The following is a 25,809-nucleotide window of genomic DNA, read 5'->3' as shown; positions in this document are numbered from 1 at the left end:
AACTTACTAGACAGGCCATATGGCCTTTTTCTACCATCATTTTCTATGTAGTTATGTTCTAGGTCCCTTGTGTAGCCTGCCAGACAGACCCAGCTATGTGAGCACTTGCACTTCCACCAGGGGTAGACTGACCATTGGTAAAGCAGCAGTGCCCAAGGGCCCACTCTCCCCTAGTCTCTATCCTGCCTAATCACTTTTGACAGGTTGTTAGGGGATCATGATCCTTATTTGCCAGGGACCCAGATCACTGTCAGTCTGCCTCTGATAAGCAGCATAAAATGTATTGTAATGTTTTGGGATCTTGCCAGGTACTTGTGACCTGGATTGGCCACTGTTGGAAACAGGATACTGGGCTTGATGGACCTTCGGTCTGTCCCAGTATGTACTATGAGCCGTGACATGACCCTCAAGAGTCAGCCCAGCTTGGGCATAAGTGAAGGAAATGCAATCTGCTAGCCAATTGGAGATAGTGCGTTTCCCAACAGCAACCCCCTTCCTGTTGGGGTCAAAAGAAACAAACATTTGGGCGGACTATCTGTGGGGGCTGGTCCACTCCACATAGAAGGCCAATGCTCTCTTGCAGTCCAATGTGTGCAACTGACGTTCAGCAGGGTGGGTATGCGGACGGGGGAAGAATGTTGGCAAGACAATTGACTGGTTCAGATGGAACTCTGACACCACCTTCAACAGGAACTTAGGGTGAGTGCGGAGGACTACTCTGTTAAGATGGAATTTGGTATAGGAAGCATGGGCTACCAAGGCTTGAAGCTCACTGACTCTACGAGCTGAAGTAACTGCCACCAACAAAATGACCTTCCAGGTCAAGTACTTCAGATGGCAAGTATCCAGTGGCTCAAAAGCAGGTTTCATCAGCTGGGTGAGGACAACGTTGAGATCCCAGGACACTGTAGGAGGCTTGACAGGGGGCTTTGACAAAAGCAAACCTCTCATGAATCGAACGACTAAAGGCTGTCCAGAGATAGGCTTACCCTCTACACAGGAATGGTAAGCACTAATCGCACTAAGATGGTTCCTTACTGAGTTGGTTTTGAGACCAGACTCCGATAAGTGTAGAAGGTATTCAAGCAGGGTCTGTGTAGGACAAGAGCGAGGATCTAAGGCCTTGCTGTCACACCAGACGGCAACCCTCCTCCACTTCTTCTTAGTGGAATCTTTCCTGGAAGCAAGCAAGACTCAGGAGACACCCTCAGAAAGACCCAAGGCGGCGAAATCTACGCCCTCAACATCCAGGCCCTGAGGGCCAGAGACTAGAGGTTGGGATGCAGAAGCGCCCCCTCGTTCTGAGTGATGAGGGTTGGAAAACACTCCAATCTCCACGTTTTCTTTGGAAGACAACTCCAGAAGAAGAGGAAACCAGATCTGACGGGGCCAAAAAGGTGCGATCAGAATCATGGTGCCGCGGTCTTGCCTGAGTTTTAGTAAATTCTTCCCCACCAAAGGTATGGGAGGATACGCGTACAGAAGGCCGGTCCCCCAATGCAGGAGGAAGGCGTCCGACGCTAGCCTGTCATGGGCCTGAAGCCTGGAACAGAACTGAGGCAGCTTGTGATTGGTCTGGGTGGCGAAAAGATCCACCGAGGGGGTGCCCCACTCCTGGAAGATCTTGCGTACCACACTCGCATTGAGCGACCATTCGTGCGGTTGCATGAGTCTGCTCAATCTGTCGGCCAGACTGTTGTTTATGCCTGCCAGGTACGTGGCCTGAAGAAGCATGCCATGCTGGCGAGCCCAGCACCACATCCCAACGGCCTCCTGACACAGGGGGCGAGATCCAGTGCCCCCCTGCTTATTGATGTAATACATCGCAACCTGGTTGTCTGTCCGAATTTGAATGACTTGATTGGACAGCTGATCTCTGAAAGCCTTTAGCGCGTTCCAGACCGCTCTCAACTCCAGGAGGTTGATCCGTAGACCGGATTCCTGGAGGGACCACAGTCCTTGCGTGTGGAGCCCATCGACATGGGCTCCTCACCCCAGGAAAGATGCATCCGTCGTCAGCACCTTTTGCGGCTGAGGAATTTGAAATGGGCGTCCCAAGATCAAATTGGAGCGAATCGTCCACCAGCGGAGTGAAGTGCGAAAGCTGGCGGGCAGTCGGATTACATCCTCTAGATTTCCCGTAGCCTGAAACCACTGGGAAGCTAGGGTCCATTGAGCTGGTCTCATGTGAAGACATGCCATGGGAGTCACATGGACTGTGGAGTCCATATGGCCCATTAGTCTCAACATCTGCCAAGCTGTGATATGCTGGGACGCTCCAGCCCGGGAGGCGAGGGATAGGAGTGTCTGCGCCCTCGCCTCGGGGAGATAGGCATGAGCCGTCTGTGAATTCAGCAGGGCTCCAATGAATTTGAGTGACTGGACTGGGCACAGATGGGACTTTGGGGGTAGTTTATCACAAACCCCAGTAGCTCCAGAAGTTGAATAGTCCTTCGCATGGACTGTAGAGCTCCTGCCTCCGAGGTGCTCTTCACCAGCCAATTGTCGAGATAAGGGAACACATGCACCCCCAGCTTGCGTAGCGCCGCCGCAACCACTACTAGGCACTTCGTGAACACCCGTGGTGCAGAGGCGAGCCCAAAGGGCAGCACACAATACTAGAAATGCTGTGTCCCCAGACGGAATCGCAGCTACTGTCTGTGAGCTGGCAGTATCGGGATGTGGGTATAAGCATCCTTTAAATCCAGGGAGCATAGCCAATCGTCTTTCTGAATCATGGGGAGAAGGGTGCCCAAGGAAAGCATCATGAACTTTTCTCGGACCAGATATTTGTTCAGGCCTCTCAGGTCTAGGATGGGGCGCACCCCCCCTGTTTTCTTTTCCACAAGGAAGTACCTGGAATAGAATCCCAGCCCTTCTTGCCCTGGTGGTACGGGCTCGACCGCATTGGCGCTGAGAAGGGCAGAGAGTTCCTCTGCAAGTACCTGCCTGTGGTGGGAGCTGAAGGACTGAGCTCCCGGCGGGCAATTTGCGGAGTGGAGGTCAAACTGATGGCGTACCCGCACTGCACAATTTGGAGAACCCACTGGTCGGAGGTTACAAGAGGCCATCTTTGGTGAAAAAATTTTAACCTCTCCCTGACCGGTAGATAGTCCGGCACGGGCACTTGTATGGCGGCTATGCTCCCTTGGATCCAGTCAAAAGCCCGTCCCCTGCCGCAGGGGCGTGCTTGGTCGCACGCTGTTGATACGAACGAGCGCACTGGGGCTGAGCCTGGGAAGGCTGTCGGGAAGGAGGATTGTACCTACGCTTGGTGTAAGCGTAAGAAGCAGTCTTCTTTCCCCTGAAAAATCACCTACCTGAAGAGGTAGGTGCTGAAGGCGCCCGGTGGGAGAGGTTGTCGAGGGAGGTTTCCTGCTGGTGAAGCTGTTCGACCAACTGCTCAACTTTCTCACCAAAAATATTATCCCCCCCCCCCCCCGGCAAGGGACATCCACCAGCCGCTGCTGGGTCCGGTTGTCCAGGTCAGGCGCGCAGCCATGAGAGTCTGCGCATCACTATACCTTGGGCAGCGGCTCTAGATGCAACATCACAAGTGTCTTAAATACCCCTGGACAGGAATTTGCGACACGCCTTTAGCTGCCTGACCACCTCCTGAAAAGGCCTGGCCTGCTCCGGCGGGAGCTTGTCAACCAGGTCCACCAGTTGCCGCACATTATTCCGCATGTGAATGCTCTTGTAGAGCTGGTAAGATGGATCTTGGTCACGAGCATGGAGGAATGATAGGCCTTCCTCCCAAAAGAGTCCAGCGTGCAAGACTCACGCCCCGGGGACGCCGAGGCAGTATCCCTCAAACTCTTGGCTCTCTTAAGAGCAGAATTCACGATCGCAGAGTTGTGTGGCAACTGAGTCCTCATCAACTCCGGGTCAATGTGGACCCTATACTGGGACTCCGCTTTCTTTGGGATGGTGAGGTTAAAGGCTTCAACCACTTCCGAAGCAGCGTCTCCTTCAGGACATTGTGCAACGGTACCGTGGAAGACTCTCCAGGTGGTGATGGATAGTCGAGGACCTCGAGCACCTCAGCCCTTGGCTCATCCACAGTAACCACGGGGAAGGGAATACTCACAGACATGTCCCTAACAAAAGAGGCAAAGGAAAGACTCTCAGGTGGCGAGAGCTTCCTTTTCGGTGAAGGAGTGGGGTCAGAGGGAAGACCACAGGACTCCTCGGAAGAGGAATACCTGGGTCCTCCTCTACCCCCCACGAGGCCTCCTCCTCGGTATCGGGCATGAGCTCCCTGATCTCCGTCCGAAACCGGGCCCGTCTAGACTCAGAGGAACCACGTCCTCGATGATGACGTCGAGAGGTGGACTCCTGCACCAGCGGGGACGAAGCTCCCTCCATCGACGTCGACGGGGATGCCACCTGGGTGGCAGCCAAGACCGATGCCGCAAGTGGTACGGGTGTCGGCGACCGCACCACAGGGCCATAGCCAGCCGGCGCTTCCATCAACAGCGCCGAGGGCGCAAGCACCCCCGGCACCGGGAGAGACTGGCGCAGCAGCCCTTCCAGGATACATGGAAGAATGGTCCGGAGGTGCTCGTCCAGAGTGTCCGTCGGGGAAGGCTGAGGGGCCGATGCAGGAGTCGGTGCTAGAATCTGTACGGGGCCAGGAGACGGTACCGGATTGCCCGATGACCGACGCACTGACACCTCTTGGATGGAGGGGGAGCGGTCCTCCCGGCATCGACGCTTCTTGGGTGCCGAATGTCTTGACGCCCCGGAGCTCCCTGTACCGTGTGAAGGGGGCGATCGATGACGATGCTTCTTAGCCAACTTCTTTCGAAGTACGTCATCGGCGCTCCGCGGTACCAAGGAGGACGTGGAATCCACAGGCCTCCTTGGGTCGGGTCCGAAAGGGGTCGGTCCCAATGGCCCTGCACAGCAGGAACTGCCGAGGCAGGTGGAGGCCCACTCGGCTGCTCACTGCTCCCAGCGAAAGATGGTCATTGGGCCGGTGGCACCTGTACTCCTGAGGTCGATGCCATGTCTAGTGCTGAAGTCGACGACGCCAGTGCCAGTGCCGATGCTGCCGAAGTCGACTCCACCGGTGCTGATGCTGTCGACACCGAAGGGCCGGCGCAAGCTCCAAAAATCCGATCCCGTTGAGCTTGCCTCACTACCTGTGTCTGCTTCTTCAAGCCGAGACACAGGTTACATGCTTTGGGGTTATGGTCAGGCCCGAGGCACTGAAGGCACCAAGCGTGGGTGTCAGAAAGCGAGATCTGCTGGCCGCACCGACCACACGTTTTGAAGCTGCTGGGTATCCTCGATGTCATCGACGGAAAAATCGCAGCGGCGAGGTCAAAATCGTCGATGGTGGCGGGAAAAAAGGGCCACCAAGAGGAAAAACGCGAATGTGCGGCCACGAGGCCGCAACGGTGGCAAAAAGAAGAAAGACGCTAAAACTAAGAAAATTAGGAGACTTTTGTTTTTTGTTTTAGAAGAGAGAAAGAAAGAAGGTGCGGACGGCGCCACAAAACAAAGAAAAAGCGGACAAGGCCGCTAAACCGGTTTCCGATGCTGACAGGGACGCAAAGCAGTCTCTCTCCAAGCACGGAAAACGAGAAACTGAGCGGGAGCGGTCGCGCACGGGCGGGAAGACGGCCGCGCATGCGCGGTGGGCATGCCCCGCGCGCAGGACCTCCCGCAAGACTTTTTCCGGTTGGAGGGGGCTGCCATGGACATCACCTAGTCGTGAGAACAAGCAGCTTGCTTGTCCTCGGAGAATGGTGAGTAAACTGAAGATGGAAGGGAATGGAAGGCGGGGAAAGGAGTGAGATGGGGAACAGGAATGCTAGTGGGTGAAAGAAGGAGATGAAAAAGGATTAGAAAGAGGGTGAAATTTGAGTGGACAGACAGCAGAAGGAAAAAAAAGAGGAAAGAGCTAAAATGGAAAGATGAATATGTCAGAGGCAAGTGTAGAGAGGGAATGGAATGAGAGAGGAGAAAAGACAAACAGATAGCAGCTGCTTGAAGGAGAATTAGCAAAAGACACAGAAAAGCAGGAAAGAGAAACTGGAACCAGCATGATGGAATAATAAAATATCCAGACAACAAAGGTAGAAAAAGCATTTTATTTTGAATGTTTTAAATGGAATATGTTGGCTTTGGAAATGTGCATAGCAGATGTCCTTTTACTGTGTTCAATGCATTTCTGTTTTTCTTTCTTCAGTGTTGTAGTATATGCTGAAGTTCCCAGTTAAATTTTTGTCTATATATTTCTAATTTGTGATCCCTTGGTTCTGTATCTGGTGGGGGGGTCTGTTGGTGTGATTATAATGGCAGATGAGAAGACTGGAGAGGAGAAGGGGTGGAGAGGGAATGGGGGAGGAGACTTCTTTATTTTCTGCCCAAGCCCCAGCATGGCTAACACCAGCCCTGACCCTGCTGTTAGGTAACTACAACTCCCTTCTATTAAGCTTGGCAGACAAGGCAGCATCCTTGAGCCACACACAACTAAGCATGCGTTGGGTGCCAGCATTGGTGGCTTGAAGAGTTGATATTGCCTACCAAGTTTGGTAAAACGGAGTTCTGGCCATCTTTGGAGGAATTTTTCAGCTGACAGAGCTTGAAGATCCTCATCAGCTAAAGTATTTATATTTTGAGTTGGGAGCTGCTGGGGGGGGGGGGGGGGGCTCACCTGCCTCTATATGCTGTGTGAGAGCAGCATGAGCAGACTCAGCGTGATGTCACCTGTCATAACCTTTCCCATTGAAGCCCTGGAGAAGAGAAACAAAACTATTGGGCATCTAGAATGAGGCTCGTTCTGGATGTCCAATAGTTTTGTTTTTCTTCTCCAAGGCTCCAATGGGAGAGGTTGCAACAGATGACGTCATGCTGAGCCTGCTCGTGCTGCTCTCAGAAGCAGACCTGCCAAGTCTCCTGCTTTTGCGAATTATCTCCCACCAGAGTGCCGGGATCTTCCGCTGAACAGCTCCGTTTCCACTTTCCAGGGACAGCAGGAAATGATGTTTTACAAGATGTCTCCTGCTGTCGCTGGAAAGGGAGGCTGTGCCGGGGCAGAACTGTGGTGGTTCAGGGCGGAGCTGTGGGTGGTTCAGGGTGGAGCTATGGGCGGGTTGGGGCAGAGCTATTGGCGGGCCCTAAATGGAGGCTGACCCCCTTGGCAGCTCTGCAGAAGTCAAACAAAACCACAGCACTCGGCCGCGCAAGTGTAAGAAAGTAGCCCAAAACCCTGCAATGGGTCAAAATTTCTGACAGACATGTTTAAAAATCCACCCAATTGGGCAAAAAAAATCACAGATCTGGCAACTCTGGCGGGAGGACCGCTGCCAAAAGCCTCTTAAAAGTGTAGTGCGCTGGGCAGCATCCGCATCGGACTCCATTGGGATGATGTATACCTTGTCTTACTGTCCTCAGAGAACACTTGCTACAGGTAAGTAACTTTGCTTTTCAGAGCTGCTGCCAAGTCCACAGATTTAAGTATGAACTGGCATGAGTTTTGAAAATTACACCCTGTGTAGGTTTGCTGGATACGGCGTTCTTACGGCATACTTACGGAGTTCATCGAAGTAAGTGTCCGCTGACCCATCAGTGCCTGGCACAGAGCACACCAGTCGAGACTTCAAAAATGTTGTCCACTTATTCACCAGACTCCGCTGGCCACCCAGGTCATTCTGGAGCGGGCAAAATTCAGAGACAAAGAGACTTTATTGATGTTATCATGTTTCTAGTCTGCTTAACTTCCTAAGTGGATTACAAAAGCACATTCATAATCACAAACATGACAAGCAATAAAACAATTACATATCTAAAATACTTGAAGCAATAGGTATTATATAGAATAAAACAGGCCATCCAATGAGCCCTAGATCACGTTGTTATTTAAATAAGAGCAAATCCTGACCAAACAGATGAGCCTTCAAACATTTCTTAAAAGACCAGAAGGTGGAAATCATTTATTTATTTGGATGGAATCTCTAAATACAGAGTACCATCCGACTGTAATGCTCTTACAGGGCGATATCTATATCTATATATATTTATATATAAAACTTGCAAGAGATAGTGAGGGGCATAATCAAGTGGTGTGCTGGTAAATTTTTAATAACAGGCTCTTTCTCCAGACGTAGCCACTCTGCAGTTGGAAGAGCCAGGGGAGGCCGGGGAGGGGGGGGGGGGGGTGCAACACTTGCCTCTCTCTCCTCCCTCTCTTCGTGCGGCACGCTAGGCATACCTTTGCTGGCAACCAATAAATGGACTGCCACCACTCCCAACGTCTTGCTCTGAGCAGCATGCTGAAACTTCTCTCACATGCTGGAGAAGTCCCCAGCCTGCTGCTCAGAGCTGGAAACAAGGAGCAGGGAGCAGCAGCAGTCTATTTACTTGGCTGGCAGAGCTCAGCATCCCCACCAGCAAAGTAAAAGAGAATTCAGCAGGGGGCCCATGCCCACATTTTGGGAGCTAGTTGTTAAAGTAGCCATGGAGGGCCCTACTTTACAACCGGCTCCCAAAATTCTTAAAAACTTAACAACCGGCTCTTGCGAGCCTGTGAGAGCCTGCTCCAGCACACCATTGGGCATAATCCTGTACTGCTTTAAATAAAAAGGCAATTTCCAAAGCCATTTACAGTACCTGAGGAAACAGCTGGAGTGTGGAGGGGATAAGACCAGGAAGGTGTAAGGCATAAGCACATAGTATTTTTACAAGGATGAACTATTTTACCCCTTTTGACTGGGTGCAATGTGCTGGGTGCTTTTACTGTGCATACTTTCAAAGAATAAAGGCCTTACATTCTCTGCTTTCCAAATTAGTATTAAGAAAATGCACTAAATATTTGAGGGTTCTTTAAAATTGTCCACTTAGGGTATATGACAAGGAAAGAAGGTGAGGACAGGAGAGGCCTACTGTCCTCTTTTTTTTTGTTAATAATATTTGCTAATGAGAATTACAAAAATCAACAGTCAATGCTTTTTGTTCAGTGCCTTAGGAAATCTTGAATAAAGAAAGTTTGAGCAGTTCAGAATAATTTGGGTTTACCTTCGGTGAAAATGTGTTTACACAAGAATTTTAGAGGCAGACAAGCATGGAGTCACCTCTGGGGTGCACGGATAGCTGGTTTGTATCCTGTATGACAACTTCCAAATGAGTAATGGGAAGAGAACCTTGAATTTACAGGGATACAGGGGTAAAATCATCTCCCAAGATCCAACTAAGAGGAACTTTGGGTACTAGGATTAGGATTTGGACATCCCCAAAGGTCTCTCAATGGCTTATTCTGTGTCCAAAGCACTAAACCTATCGACATGAGGAAGAAGTCGATGTGAGGTCACAGATTATCATGCAAACGCTTTCTCCATCTGTCGGGCACTTCGGCATTAGAGAAAAGGTCATAGAGAGTGATTGGTCCAGTCTTACCCTGCAGACCTGTCCAATCCGGGAGTAGGAAAGCTTCCCCATCCCATGCCCCTCCACCGCCGTCTCCCGGAAGAAAAAGTAAATCTTATCATCGTCGGGATTCTCGCTCTCGGGGATCCAGAACACATTGACAAACTTTGGCTCTGCGTCAGAAGAAGAACAGCAGCATGAGAGAACATTGGAAGCGGACCGCTAGCCCTTGGAGTGGCCTTCACTGCAGGGACATCACACAGGGCTACAAAATCATTTAAGAACTTAGGGTCAGCCTACGGGTATTGAAGGCACTGGGTGAATCTTTAACTGTACTGACCCCTCCTTCCCTGTAGTTGAACCTTCAGCTGCGCTGCCCCCAACCATAGGAAAAGTAGTCAATCCCACTACTACTACTTATCATTTCTATAGCACTACTAGACGTACGCAGCGCTGTACACTTGAACATGAAGAGACAGTCCCTGCTCGACAGAGCTTACAATCTAATCTAAACAGGACAAACAAGAGATAAGGGAATATTAAAGTGAGGATCATAAAATAAGGGTTCTGAACAAGTGAACAAGGGTTAGGTGTTAAAAGCAGCATCAAAAAGGTGGGCTTTTAGCTTAGATTTGAAGACAGTCAGAGATGGAGCTTGACGTACCGGCTCAGGAAGTCTATTCCAGGCATATGGTGCAGCAAGATAAAAGGAACGGAGTCTGGAGTTAGCAGTGGAGGAGAAGGGTGCAGATAAGAGAGATTTACCCAGTGAACGGAGTTCCCAGGGAGGAATGTAGGGAGAGATGAGAGTGGAGAGGTACTGAGGAGCTGCAGAGTGAATGCACTTATAGGTCAATAAGAGGAGTTTGAACTGTATGCGGAAATGGATAGGAAGCCAGTGAAGTGACTTGAGGAGAGGGCTAATATGAGCATAACGACCCTGGCGGAATATTAGTTGTGCAGCAGAATTTTGAACAGATTGAAGAGGAGAGAGATGGCTAAGTGGGAGACCTGTGAGAAGCAAGTTGCAATAGTCTAAGCGAGAGGTGATAAGAGCGTGGATGAGGGTTCTGGTAGTGTGCTCAGAAAGGAAAGGGCGAATTTTGCTGATATTATAGAGAAAGAAACAACAGGTTTTAGCAGTCTGCTGAATATGTGCAGAGAAGGAGAGGGAGGAGTCGAAGATGATCCCAAGGTTACGAGCTGATGAGACAGGAAGGATGAGAGTGTTATCCACAGAAATAGAGAATGGGGGAAGAGGAGAGTTTGGTTTAGGTGGAAAGATAAGAAGCTCAGCCTTGGTCATGTTTAGTTTCAGATGGCGGTGAGACATCCAGGCAGCAATGTCAGACAGGCAGGCTGATACTTTGGCCTGGATTTCGGCTGAGATTTCTGGCATGGAGAGGTAGATCTGGGAGTCATCAGCGTAAAGATGATACTGAAAACCATGGGATGAGATCAGACTACCAAGGGAAGAAGTATAGATGGAGAAAAGAAGAGGTCCCAGGACACATCCCTGAGGTACACCAACTGACAGTGGGATAGAAGTAGAAGAGAATCCACTAGAGTATACACTAAAGGTACGCTGGGAGAGATAAGAAGAAAACCAGGTAAGAACAGAGCCCTGAAATGCAAGTGAGGACAGCGTATCAAGGAGTAGGCTGTGATCAACAGTGTCAAATGCAGCAGATAGATCGAGAAGAATGAGGATAGAATAGAGACCTTTGGATCTGGCTAGGAACAGATCATTGGAGACTTTAGCAAGCGCTGTTTCAGTTGAATGAAGGGAGCGAAAGCCAGATTGAAGTGGATCAAGAATAGATTGAGATGAAAGAAAGTCAAGGCAACGGTGGTGAACAGCACCTGTTCAAGTATCTTGGATAGGAAAGGGAGGAGGGAGATAGGGCGATAGTTGAAAGGACAGGTAGGGTCCAATGAAGGTTTTTTAAGGAGTGGTGTGACTACGGCATGTTTGAAGGCATCAGGAACAGTCGCAGTGGACAATGAAAGATTGAGGATATGGCAGATAAACGGGATGACAGTAGGAGAGATAGTGTTAAGTAGATGGGTGGGAATAGGATCAGAGGAACAGGTAGTTAGTTTCGAGGAGGAAAGAAGATGTGTAGTTTCCTCTTCAGTGATTTCAGAAAAGGAAGAAAAGGAGGCAGGGGTTGGAGGGTTGAGAGAATGGACTAAGGGAAGGAGAGGTGGAGGTGACCTGGTTGAGAACTCAAGTTTAATCTTGTGAACCTTATCATGAAAGAACTCAGCCAGAGTCTGGGGGGAAAGTGAAGGGGGGTTGGAGGTGAAGGCACTTTGAGGAGAGAGTTCAGTGTGGCAAAGAGATGACGAGGGTTTGAGCCAAGAGAATTAGTCAACTGGATGTAATAGTCCTGTTTGGCAAGTAAAAGAGCAGACTGGAAGGAGGTCAGCAAAAATTTGAAATGTATGAAGTCAGCATGCGCACGGGATTTCAGCCAAAGGCGTTCGGCAGAGCGGGCACAGGAACGTAGGTAGCGGATTCTAGAGGTCAGCCAAGGTTGGGGTTTGGTACGTTTTACAGAACGGGGAATGAAAGGAGCGAGAGTATCCAGAGCAGAGGAGAGAATAGTATTATAGGAAGAGACAGCCTCATTGACAGACTTGGATAACACAGTGGTAGAGAAGAGACTTGAAACATTGGAGGACAGAGTAGACGGGTCAATAGCCTGAAGATTCCTAAATGTATTGGTTAAGATTGGACGGGACTGGGGAGGAGGGTGTTTAAGTGTGAACGTTATCAGATGATGGTCAGAGAGGGGAAGAGCTGAGGCACAGAAACTGGAAAGTGAGCAGAGAAGAGAAGTATATCGGATGCCTAAAGAAAGAGTATACTACAATGCCTCCTGATTAAAAGGGCACAAAAGAGAGTCCAGTATAGGCTGTACCTACAGCCAAGCATAAATTTCAGTGAGTCAGGCCACAAAAGCGGCTCACTTGAAAGCTCTATACATCATGAAATACTCTCGGTATTTGAAACCCTTAATTATTCACCTAGTGCAATATACCAGTAAACAAAATTATAATTAAACCAATACAGTTAGCAGAATTTTTCTATAGGTGTCCATTTACAACCCAGACCTTCTAATCCATGGGAGGAAATTTCCTCCCAATAGTCTTTAGCAGGAGCATAGCCAAACCTCGTGTAGGAAGGGGCCAGAGCCCGAGGTGGGGGGGCACATTTTAGTCTGATGCTCCACCAATGCCTCCCCCGCTGCCTCTCCTCCCACCACCCTGCTGCTCCCCACCCACTGCTGCAGCAAATACCTTGGCTGGTGGGGGTCCCCAACCCTCGCCAGCTGAAGTGTTGTCCAGCGCCGGCCTCTGGTGCCACTGCGTTGCCTGCCCTGTCTTCCCCTCATGTCCTGCACACTCCAGAGACTGGTGCTGGACAATGCTTCAGCTGGCAGGGGTTGGGGACCCCCGCCAGTAAAACCAGGGGCCCACAGGAAATGTAGGGGGGGCCCAGGCCCCCGTGGCCCCATGTACCTACACCACTGGTCTTTAATATAAACAATCTTCAAACTCCATACAATCTGGCAAAAAGTACAAAAAGCACCGGAGGATAGGGAACAGACAGGAGCAGACTTATCTGAAATTTCACTGTAAGTTCCAAATGTCCAACAGAAATTCCTATTTCAAAGCTCTTCCTTAGGGACACCAGTGCTGCTTTCACAATGGGTCTTCCATCAGAGTCTGGTTTTGGGGGGTTTCAGCTGATTTTTTTTGTCTACATATTTTATTAGTTTATGGTCACTCTTAAAGGTTCTTTTGTTGGATTAAGGGACTTCTGTACTATTTTCAATGATGTCTTTTTATATGCTCCATGGCTGGCAAAATAGGTGTGGCTACTGTGGGGGTGGAGCCATAGATTGTGATCCCGCCCTTAAGGTTGGCCCTGTATGAGTATCGGTACTGTTTTTTCCCCACCAAAAAAAAGCACTGGTAATACTAGAGGAAAGAGAAACTGAAATGCAAGCTGTCAGAGATGCACATTTGCCAAAGCTGACATATTCCAATTAATACATTCAAAATAAAATAATTTTTCTACCTTTGTTGTCTGAATAGTTTATTTCTCCATTTGCTTTGGTTCCCAGTGTCTCTTTCTGCTTTTCTTAAATGTTTTCCTAATTCTTTTTCTAGGTTCTTCTGTCCGTTTGACGTGTCTCCTCTCTCCACACCCACAATCCATCTTCCCTCTGTGTCCCTTATCCGTTCTATCCAGCATCTTTCCTCCTCACATGTTCTTAGCATATTTATTTATTTATTTAGTCACATTTGTATCCCACATTTTCCCACCTATTTGTAGGCTCAATGTGGCTTACATAGTACCGTAAAAGGCGTTCGCCAATTCCGGTATAAACAGTTACACAGTGATGTTATGGTAGAATAAGGTTCATGTGGAACAAACATGTTAGGAATTGTATAGTGGAAGAGTTAAGTTATGTCCATTACGTTCTTTGGTTTAGTAGTGTTGCAGAGTTCTGGTATTTTAAGTAGGGTCGGTAGGGTATGCTTTTTTGAACAGGTAGGTTTTTAGTGATTTCCAGAAGTTTAGGTGGTTATAAGTTGTTTCACGGCTTTTGGTAGTGCGTTCCATAGCTGTGTGCTTATGTAGGAAAAGCTGGATGCATAAGCTGATTTGTATTTAAGTCCTTTGCAGCTTAGGTAGTGGAGGTTTAGATATGTTGATCCGGTTGTATTCTGATTGGTAGGTCGATGAGGTCTGTCATGTATCCCGGGGCCTCGCCGTAGATCATCTTATGAACCAGGGTGCAGATTTTGAAAGCAATACGTTCTTTGAATGGGAGCCAGTGCAATTTTTCACGGAGGGGCTTGGCACTTTCGAATCGCGTTTTTCCAAATATGAGCCTGGCTGCTGTGTTAGAGCGGTCTGAAGTTTCTTTATGAGTTGTTTTTTGCATCCCGCATAAATTCCATTGCAGTAATCTAGGTGGCTTAGTACCATTGATTGTATCAGGTTCCGAAATGTTTCCCTCGGGAAGAATAGTTTCACACGTTTGAGTTTCCACATTGAGTGGAATATTTTCTTAGTTGTGGATTTCACGTGGCTGTCTAGTGTTAGGTTGCGGTCTATTGTAATGCCGAGGAGTTTCAGGCTGTCTGAGATGGGGAGGGTGTAGTCTGGGGTGTTTATATTTATGGGGTTGTTCACATTGTATTGGGATGAGAGGATGAGGCAGTGTGTTTTTTCTGTGTTGAGATTTAGTTGAAATGCATTTGCCCATGAGTCCATGATGTTCAGGCAGAGCTTAATTTTGTTGGTGATTTCTGTCGGATTGTGTTTGTAAGGAATGTATATTGTAACGTCGTCCGAATAGATGAAAGGGTGAAGGCCTTGGTCGGATAAGGACTTGGCTAGTGGGGTCATCATTAGGTTGAAGAGGATTGGTGATAATGGTGATCCTTGAGGTACTCCGCAGTCTGCTTTCCACGGTGATGATATGTTTGAATTTGATTTCACTAGATATGTTCTAGTGGTTAGGAAACCCTTGATCCAACTAAGCATATCTCCTCTGATCCCAAAGTAGTCTAGGAGTCTTAGTAGTATATTATGGTTTACCATGTCAAATGCACTGGACATGTCGAATTGGAGGAGGAGTATGCTTTTTACCTGTTGCTATGTCTTGCTTGACTTTCACTAAGAGAGTGATTAGTATTGTTTCAGTGCTATGGAGGGGGGGAAATCCTGATTGTGATTCATGTACTACTGTGAATTTGTTTAGTCAGTAAGTTGCTTGGTTACCATGCTTTCCATCAATTTGATTATCAGTGGGATAGATGCTACTGGTCGGTAGTTGGTGATTTCGTTTGTATTTTTCTTGGTGTCTTTTGGTATTGGGGTGAGTAGGATGTTGCCATTTTCCTTAGGGAAGAGACCTTGTTGAAGCATGTAGTTTAAGTGGGATGTGAGGTCAGTTATGAAACAGTCAGGGGCGGATTTTATAAGGTAGCTGGGGCAGGTATCCAATCTGCAGTGGGTGTTAGAGAACCTTTTGATCGCCTGGGTGACTGTTTCGACGGTGAGGAGAATGAAGTTTGACCAAGTTTAGTCAGCTGGGTATTCTCTGGGGGATGGGTCCAGACTATTGATGAAGTTTTCGATGTCGGTATTGTCCTGAGGTAGCGTGTTGCGTAGGTTTGTGATTTTTTTCATTTAAATATTTGGCAAGTTTGTCTGCAGATGGAATGTCTGTATTGGTTGTAGTGACCGCTGTAGTGTCTAGTAGTTTGTTCACAAGTTGGTATAGTTTCTTCGTGTCTTTCTGATCAGGCCATATTTTAATTTTATAGTATGTCCTTTTGGTTTGTGTTATTGCTTATTTGTATTTTCTTTGTATCTGTTTCCATGCATTCAGTGTGTGTTCATAGTAAATGTCAGCTGAAAAAGACCTGCTCTGTCTATCCAGTCTGCCCAACAAGGTTGCTGGAGTTAAATCTGGCCCTTTGCACAGGTTCTACTTCTTTTACTTAATCTCTGTCTCTTCCTGCTAGTTTTGGGGCACAGACTGTAGAAGTCTGCCCGGCACCAGTCCTACTTCCTAACTTCTGGAGCTGCTCTAGAAGCCCACTCCAGCCTTGATCCTGATCCACATCTGCCTTCTCAGTGTCCCTATCCTCCTGCTCCCTCTGGTGTCCAGCATTTCCCCTCTGTGTCCCTGTCTTTATGCTCCCAGCATCTTTTCCTGGTGTCCATGTCCCAACCCTTGTACAGCTTATCTTCTCTCTCTTCCCCTCTTAGGATAGCCCCCCCAACTCAAGGTCTGCACTGCCCCATTTCACCTCACAGTCCAGCATCTTTCTCTCTTTCTCTCCCTCCCTCTGTTGGTCCAGTCTCTCTCCCTCTCTCCTCCACCCCCAGTCTGGTCTCTTTTTCCCTCCCCTCCCCCATTCCTCCACTATGGGTCCAGCATCTCCTCCCCCCCCTCAACTTCACTCCTCACTCTCTTCCCTTAACATCCCCCCGGGGCTCAGCATCTCTCTTCCTCCTCCCCTCCCAGTCCGGTATATTTCCCCCCTCAAGGCTGGCATTTCTCCCTCTTTCCCCATCTCATTGGTTTGGCATCTCACCCTCTCCTCCATACCGAGGGGCTAGCATCCCCCCCCCCCCCCCCCCATGGATCTTTCATCCTTTCCTCTCCCTCCCCCTCCTGTGGGTCTGGTGTCTCTCCTGCCCCCAAATATCTGGTATCCCTTGCTACCCTGTGTGTCTGGCATCTGTTCCTCTCTCCCCATCCCGCAGGTCTGGCATCTCATACTTCCACCTCCCCTCCCCACCATGAATCTGGCATCTTACCCCCTCCCCACAGTCCTTGAAAAACAGTGAGTCGTGGGCTGCCCACAACACACTGCTTCTGGCTGCCCCAGTCCTTCTCTCTGCTTAGTCCTGTCTTTCCCGATGCAACCTTCTGTGAACAGGATCCAGCAAAGTGAAGGACTGGGGCAGCTGGAAGCAGCATGTCTTCAATGCTGCCCGCAACTCACTGGTTTTGAGGAGGGAGAGAGAGATGTCTCTGTTCCTGTGGGAATCGGGGGCGGGGGGCAAGAGAGGAAGAGGAGAGCTGCTGAACCCATGGGAGGGAGGTATTGAAAGAAGGGAGCCCTGCCAGACTGTGGGAGCAGAGAGTAGGGAGTTTGAGAGGCTGATGCTGAAAAGTTTGCAGTACAGTCCCATTCTACCATGAAATCAGCACCAAAATACTGCCGTGGCATGCTCAGACTAATGAGCATGCAAATTATTGCCATGCTAAAATCATGACAGTAATCTATAACTTAGCGCAAAATGTCAATTTTTCTGTCAGTGTCTGACAGAAGGGTTGATATTCAAGAAAAAGCCACAAGCATGTAGTGGCACACATGAGCCCCTTACCCACAACTTGGCACTTCATCCAGCCCCCTCTCAAAAAAACATACCCCTGATGTCTAATGGTACTCACCCCGCTCCCACAAGACCAACCCCCTCCTGACCTGACTCCCCTTCCTCAAATAAAAAAATGCCCTGGTGGTCGAGTGGCCCACCCCAGCCCCCTCTCTTCCCCTAAGTCTAAATAAACCTGCCCTGGTGATTGAGTGGTAGAGCACTCTTCCCCTCCCCTTTCACAAACAAAATGGTGTGGTGGTTTAGCAGAAGCCCACTTCTGCCTAACCCCATACGAGGCAGGAGCAATGCCTACTCGCTCCTGCTTCCAGGTGCCGTCATCTTCACAAAGTAGTGCCCCGCCCTGCATGGTGCATCATAGGATGCACTGAGTGGGGCCCATCTACCATATGACCAGGACATTTTTTTAATATTTGGGGAGGGGAAGGAGGGGTTGGGTCAGAAAGGAGGATCCAAAAGAGTGTGCATGATTAACAATATTGTTCCCGTAACATAACAAAACAAACGCACAACAGCAATAAAATCCCCAAAGCCGAACAAAATAACAATTCGAGGAAATGACATAGGAACCAATACGAAAGGACAATATCTGGCCTGCACACCCCCTTCTAATTAAGAATGAGACAAAGCCAGAGCTGAAAGTCAGTCTCAGCCAGGAAAAAGCCAGCCTGAACCAGATGTGAGTTTTAACAGGCTTTTTTTCATTCTCCAGCATTAGCTTCTTGTAAATATCTGCAGACTGTGGAGAGCCAGTATATTGAGGGTAAGGGATTATACCAGAGCAAGGACACAGATGCTAAACCCAATCAATCATCCCTCTTAATGCAGAAGCTTGTGATTCTCTTATTATTCTTTATATTTTTGGTAGGCTGTTAGGGAAAGGGAAATGGGACTTGATATACCTTTCGGTTTACATAGTATGTACAGGTACTTATTTGTACCTGGGGCAATGGAGTCACAAGGAGCTGCAGTGGGAATTAAACCCAGTTCCCCAGGATCAAAGTCCGCTGCACTAACCACTCCTATTACTAGGGATGAGCAGTCATTTGCAATGACATGGGAAATGTCAAAAGGGGGAGATGCATTAAACTCCCCGCAAAAAGCTTGTACCTTTCCGATCCCCATTGCAGCTTATTGATTCAGAAAAAGCAGGCTATGCATGAGGGAAAATGCTTGCAAATGAGCTGTTTGCAAAAACAGCAAGCAGCTCAACAGGGGAAGTGCCAGCGCATGCAAACAGCAGCCACTCACTAAGCTGTCTGCTATGTGCGTGCCCAGAACAGCCAGTTCTTCGCCAAGCTGATCCCGGGTCCTGCCATGCACCCAGCACCGAGATCACAAAAATAAAAAAACAACCGCTTATCTCGAATCCCGCCTGTGAACAGGGGAAAACCACAAAGCTGGAGCTGTGAGGAGACACATCGATTTCCTCATTCCTATTACCCGGAGCAACCTGGGATCTCACCTTTGCTCAGGAGCACGGCCATGCAGCACAGCTCAAGCTGCAGCCAGAGGGACCGAGAAACACGGTGGCGATCCATTTAAGCCTCGGGACCCCTCCACAACTGCATTTCAGACTCACAGAGGTATGGATACAGCACAAGCCACGACAGCTCCTGACCTCTCGCAAAAAATTCCTCGGAAAAAGTAGGGGCCGCTTCTGTGCATCACTCTGCATCGCTCAGAACGCACATCTGAATGTTTCAATAGATTAGCACAGGATTCCCATTGTCTGCTGCCCCACATTGTAAAAAACCTGTTACAGCCCCTTTGTGCGTTTCCCGCTGAACAACGTGCTCGCTACAACGGCTGGAACCGGTCTAAAGAGCATGTGGCTGGCCCAGTAGGCTTTGTGCGTCGGGCCCAAAAACATTTTCTGGCCAATGTTTAAATATATTTAGCATTAAGCTGGTAAAGCGCTAATAGTCGGCGTGAGATATCTGGCTATCTCAGCTAAATATTAGCGCTTAGTTGCTAGCCCAGTCACGCAACATAGCTGGTTAGCGTCAATATTCATTGGCTGACCGACCAAGTTTAGCAGCCAGATGGACCCACGTAATTAGGAGGTCTATCTTTGGCCATTATAAGTTAGCTGGCCAGTCGATGAATATCGGCTTAACCAGCTATGTTTTTAGAGGCCAAAAAACAAAAAATACCCCCAAAATTCAGTGCCGGTCACTGGATACGGCCATGGCATTGAATTTCTGGGTTTGACACTGATTGCAGGAGTTAGCTGGACTCCCCCACCCCCCTCCCCGCGGTCCAAATATCAGCCCCTTTGTGTTTTTCGTCTCCTGATAATACTACACAGTCTTTCAAAAGACTGTGCATTCTTTTCCTGGTAGTGTGCTTATTCAAATCACTGTCATGCATGAGCCATCGTGCATGCAAGAACCACTGCACATGTGTATGCACTGTAAGAAATAGAATGCGCACTCTTTTGAAAGAGTGAGCACTCAGTTTAGCTCACATAATGACGAAATGGCCAAACGAAAATAAACAAAATGAACATTCCCAGGAACAACACGAGAAATGACAAAATGTTTCTGCTTGCTCATTCCGAGTTATTACATCCTGTATTTTTCTTCTCTGCAAGTTGGGACATGTGCTGCAAACAACTTCCACAAGGTGGCAGTGCAGCATCAAACCGGCAGCTGAGATCCAGTGTATAACAACAACGCTGATGGGAAGCCAAGGGCTATGGTGTCCAAGGTAGAATTACCATGCATCCTCCTTTAAGAGGTCACGTCCTGCAGGTTTATTCATTTTTTAGGAAAATATCCTCGTTTCCTTTTACGTGTCTATGACCAATACATCTGCCCACGTAACAAGAGAAGCCATCTCTGGCCTATTAGTTAGTCCGGACACATGGAGGTGCTAAAGAGACCGAACTGCATTGCTGATCTCCTCTCTGTTTGCTTACTGGTTGAATTTGTCAAAGGAATTTTGTTTGTGCAGCATAACTTTAAGCATATGTCATGCAAAGACTTTCACACGTATCTCAGTAGCCGGCCAAAGTTATTGATATCTGCTCTTCTGATAAGTATGCTCAAGCTCAGACTCTGTCAAACTGAAATCCGGAAGTTTTTGAAACTGTTAAGTTAGTCACTGTTTGATGTTGTGTTCGTTACACACTTGCGATGATTAAATATTTCTTTAGCAAAGGTAGAAACCATTTTTTCTGGCCTCTTTTTTTTGCCTGTGCAAACATGGTAACCCTAGTCTAAGGACTCATGTGGGGAGTTTATGCAAGAGATTTAGAAAGCTACCAAAGATGGGGTGTGGACTGGGAATGACTTGAATACTTAGGGGGCAATATTCAGCACTTAGGGGCTACATCTACGTTGGCAAATCGGTCCTATTGCTGGGCTACCCACAGGAGCCCAGAGGTAGTCCCAGCCTCTACCACGCCCCAACTCTGCTGCTAGAAATGCACGGTAATATCCTAAAGGGGTGGCATTAGTGCTCCCCTGGGAAATGGCCCGAGCGGCAAGTAGTTCGTGTACTGCAGGGCCATTTCCTTGTTTAAAAAAAAGTCTTTACCCGCTGTGGTTAAAAGGGGCCTAGGCGTGTGGCGAATCCATGCACCAATCCTACCGCATGGCCCTTTTTACTGCAGCTTGGTAAAAGACGCCCTTAGTTAACCAAGTAGGGTTCTTACCTGGTTAAGCAGCGCAGACCAGGTCACCACATGATATTAAATGGCACATAACTGGACAGTACTGCTGAAGATCTTGTCTAACCACCACATCCTCTAGCGTACCAAGGACGGGGCAGTGAGGGTGGTCCTCCCCAGGTGCAGGCAGCAAGGGGGTGCACAGAACAGTCGGGCATCTGTCGGCTCCACCAGTTTCCTGCCCCCTCTGACATTACTTCCTGTTCCGGCACAGGGGCCGCACGACTGCTCTGTGCACCCTCAGATGATGAGGATGATACGCTTCAGGGAGGGGGGTGATGCGCCACAGGCGCGCAATATGCTGGGGGAGGGGGCGTAGCGGTGACCTGCCCCGGGTGGCAGTCAACCTAGGTACGCCATTGGCCACAGCTGATCCAAGGAGAGTCAGGGTGAAGCCAAGAGTTATCTGGGTGCTGCTAACATTCAGTGACCTAAATTAATCACATATCAGCAGTTTTCAGGTAACTCACAATGGTCGGCCCAGATGCAAATATTCAGTTCTGGTACCTAGTTAAGGGCCAGCAGGGCCGCCGAAAGACTGGGTTGGGCCCCCGAGGTCATCGCTGCCGCCCCCCCCCCCCCCCCAGGCCACCGCACTGCTGTCCCCACCTGCCCCCCTCCGTCCGCCACTGGGCCGGGCCCCCTGCATTGAAATCATCACAGTGCCTCACCTGTCACCTCGTTCCGTGACTTAAAGCACAACAGCAGCAGATCGGATTTGCCTCCCTTCGGGCCTTCCCTCTCTGTGTCCCGCCCTCGCAGAAGTTACATCAGACGAGGGCAGGACACAGGGAGGGAAGGCCCGAAGGGAGGCGAATCCGATCTGCTGCTGCTACGCTTTCAGTCACGGAGGTGATAGGTGAGGCGCTGTGATGATTCAATGCAGGGGGCCCGGCCCTGTGGCAGACGGTCGATTGGAGCTGAGGGCGGGTGAGATCCGGGACTGTGGCGCCAGGCCCCCTTGGAGGCCCGGGGAATTTTGTCCCCCCCTGCCCCCCCTCCTCGGCGGCCCTGAGGGCCAGCCTTGGATATCTGCCCAGTGTTTACAGAAACAGTGACTGCTGCCACTTCGATGCCTTAATGTTTATTATCTTTAGAGCACTGGATGTATTCACTGTACTTACTGCACAGTTGCGATAACTATTTAGGTGGTGATTGGTTTTTAATCCGCTCATAGCTGTGGGCTGAATTAAGCCTGGACAATCAATCCAAGGCCATATCTGGCTCCCAGCATTGAACATCTGGTTACAACCAGGTGAACCTCCAGGAACAGGAAAAAGGAAATACTTATATGGAAGGACCCGACACGGGCCAAGTTTCGGCCACCAAGCGCCTGCGTCGGGGTCACAACAAAATTCAATGTCTGTATAAAAGAACCTTTCAGCGTGGTCAATTCACACACCGATTAACTCTTACAGCTACTATAGAAAGCGCTGCACTTGAACAGTGATGCCACCTCTTATTGGGAAACAGGACGCTATTTTTTCTTCTGATACACAAACCGCTTCGCTGATCATATCGCAAACACAGTAACCCTGCTACTTGTTGGGAATAAGATCGCCCTTAGGAGCAAAGTTACTTCCTCAGTCCAGTTTTCTGGCAGTTTCTCAGACAACAGTTTTCTAATCAGGACTGAGGAATTAACTTTGCTTCGAAAAGCGATCTTTATTTCCAGTAAGTAGCCATTGACTGCTATGCATAATGCTCTCAATTGTCTTCTCTGAATACATTCAATAAGCCCCATGGCTCTGTGGACATTGTCCCCAACAGTCTCCCTTTGATCCCAGTGAATTAAACAAGGTAGCCAGTATATCTAACCTTTGAGATAGGATTTTGGCAAAAGTTTTTATGTCTGTGTTCAGATTGCAATCTCTTACAGAAGCTACGGGCGGCTAACGACGCAAGAGCGCCAAAGCCCGAGTCCAGTAGGGTAAATGCACCTGGCCCTAAGGTAAGGAGAGGAAGGCTCCTCTTTGGCCTGGCTATTTGGCCTCTTCCAAATCTGGTACCCAAGGCAGGTGCCTATGTGTAAATCCAGGCCTGCTTTTACTACTGCAAAACCAAACTACTTTGCCCAAAGTGTAAAAAAACTGGAGACCTGGACCAGCTAATTCCAAGGGTGCCACCACAGCTCCACATGTTCTCTGAGCCCTTTCCAGGAGATAACAGATATACTAACAGGACCTGACCCAAAACTGGTGCTGGTTTGGAGAACAGCTGATTCTAGTGGTGATCACTGCTGGTCCTTGATATCAGATGCTGCCCAAAGATCCTGATGTGATTCGTTATCTGTGTTCGTTATACTAACCGTTCAGCCAACGTGAGTCATGCTGCTCAGTGCGGATAGATGGTCGATGGCCGAGACTGCGGAAAATCGTGAAATCTCTACCCATCAGGTCCGTTGCTACTCCAGAATAGAGCTCATCACCTGTAGTTCCAAAGTGAGCAGAAAGACACTGAGCATTGCACAAACTGCCTTACTACTGGATTGTTCCAAAATGGGAGATATGATAGAGGTCTATAAAATAATGAATGGAGTGGAACGGGTTAATGTGAATCACTTGCTTACTCTTTCCAAAAATACTAGGACTAGGGGGCAGGCGATGAAGCTACAAATTAGTAAATTTAAAATGAATCTGAGAAATGTTTCTTCACTCAACCTGCAATTAAACTCTGGAATTCGTTGCCAGAGAATGTAGTAAAAGCAGTTAGCTTAGCAGGGTTTAAAAAAGGTTTTGATGGCTTCCTAAAGGAAAAGTCCATAGACCATTATTAAAATGGACTTGGGAAAAATCCACTAATTATTTCTGGGATAAGCAGCATAAAATGTTTTGTACTTTTTTGCGATCTGAAAGGTATTTGTGACCTGGATTGGCCCACTGTTGGAAACAGGATGCTGGGCTTGATGGACCTTTGGTCTGTCCCAGTATGGCAATACTTATGTACTCATGTACTTAAACAGAGGTTTAAGGGTATTGCTACTATAAGATTAGAGATAAACCACGTGAGTCAGACTAAGGTCGATAATCTCCCAGCAGACCTGTACTCATTGCTCATTTCCAGGGATAAGCAATGGCTTTCCCAAGTCTACCTGGCTAATACATTTCAACGTACGTTTCCTTCAGGAACTTGTACAAAACCTCTTTTGAACCTTGCTATGTTATTCACCTTGACCACAGCCTCCAGGAACAGATTTCACAGATTAATTATACACTGCATTAAAAAAAATACCTTGTATGATTTGTTTTCAATCTGCTGGTCATTCGTTTCATGGAACAATTCTATAACCTTGGTGCCAAAAAGGTAGGCGTGCTTAGTGCCAATTCTGTAATGGCATTTAGGCAAGACTGAGCTGTTTCAGAATACAAGCACGAAGCTGTGCTGGCATATCAATAATGACGGATCAATGGCTGGCATAGTTTGGCACGTCTAAATGCACCATGCAACACAGGCAACTGATGGTCTTCGGTAAATTGTGTGCATCGCTTAGCTACATGCTCATGGTGCACTCATGCTCTGCAACAGCACAAAGGCTGAAGACGCCACAAACAATGTCCACTGAATCAAGGCAAAACTTTATTTTCCAGAATACAGGAAAATGCTGGCAAACTGACCCAACACAGGAGCTGTGTTTCGGCAATCCAGCCTTCATCAGGGGTCCTCATTATTCAACTGTTAAAGAAATGGAAATGGGACTTGATATGCTGTCTTTCTAAGGAGCTACTGTGGGAATTGAACTCAGTTCCCCAGGATCAAGGTCTGCTGCACTAACCACTAGGCTACTCCTCCACTGCAAAATCAGGATGTGGTATATACAAACTTAAACAGATATAAAAGTAATAATATTAGCAAATTGCGATATCCGAAGAGATGGCAAAAAAATTGTTTGTTAACAGCTGACTAGTAAGGACCCCGATGAAGGCTGGATTGCCGACACACGGCTATGTTGGGTCAGTTTGCCACCATTTTCCTGTATTTCTGGACAACAAACTTTTGCCTTGATTCAGTGGACATTGTGTGTGGCGTCTTCCACGCTTGTACTGCTGCTCTGCTTTTTAGGGGAAGATTTTTTTCCTTCTTCATGCTCTGCCCATGTGTATGCCCCCTTGTGAGAGCCAGTCACGTGGCAAAGAATCATACGCAGCGTTATGGAATACGTGATCAACAAAATTCTTCCAATTTATTTATTATTTTGCTGCATTGTATCCCACATTTCCCACCTATTTGCAGGCTCAATGTGGCTTACATTATTCCGCAATGACAATCATCATTAACGGAATGAGATGACAGAGTATTATTACAATTAATGTGTATAAGGTATCAAGAAAATTAGAGAAAGAAAGAAATACTTAGCACATATCAGATATACAAATGTAAGATAAGGTATAGCGAAAAATGATAACATCTGTCTAAGTAACCAAATTACGGAGTTCAATGTTAAGTTCTAATACAGATGTGATGATGAGTCCTCTTACGAAGTCTCTTATGTTACCAACAGGAACCATGGCCCCCACCTCGATCAGGTGTATGTGCCTTTAGGGACCCTGAGAGTGGAATGACAAGCCCCCCGACGCAGCCCCCGGGAGGCGAAATGTGGCCAATCGGGCAACTGACTCCAATAAAGAGCGTATCTCTACTTTCACTATGGTCTGCCCTGTTCTCCCGTGGACTACCTGTGGTGTAGATCACAGCCTCTGTTGTTTCATATACTTAACCGGATAGTGCTCGAGCCAAAACTTGCTATTTTTCGGGGCATTCCTGAAGTGGAGTCAGCACCAGGGAGATGGAAGATTCATATACAGTTTATTCCACAAATAAG

General features: G+C 48.2%; 1 protein-coding gene across 1 annotated transcript in view; it reads right to left on the bottom strand.

The window, feature by feature from the left end:
* SEMA3B (semaphorin 3B) overlaps positions 1–25,809 on the bottom strand; it is a 229,508-nt gene that overhangs the window by 53,557 nt on the left and 150,142 nt on the right. The window contains 3 exon segments of the mRNA XM_030205932.1: positions 7,547–7,664; positions 9,406–9,548; positions 23,299–23,418. Of these exon segments, the coding sequence (XP_030061792.1) occupies positions 7,547–7,664; positions 9,406–9,548; positions 23,299–23,418 (381 nt within the window).

Source organism: Microcaecilia unicolor, chromosome 6 (assembly GCF_901765095.1).
Source record: "Microcaecilia unicolor chromosome 6, aMicUni1.1, whole genome shotgun sequence".
Taxonomy (NCBI): domain Eukaryota; kingdom Metazoa; phylum Chordata; class Amphibia; order Gymnophiona; family Siphonopidae; genus Microcaecilia; species Microcaecilia unicolor.
This window is presented reverse-complemented; position numbering and strand designations above follow the sequence as displayed.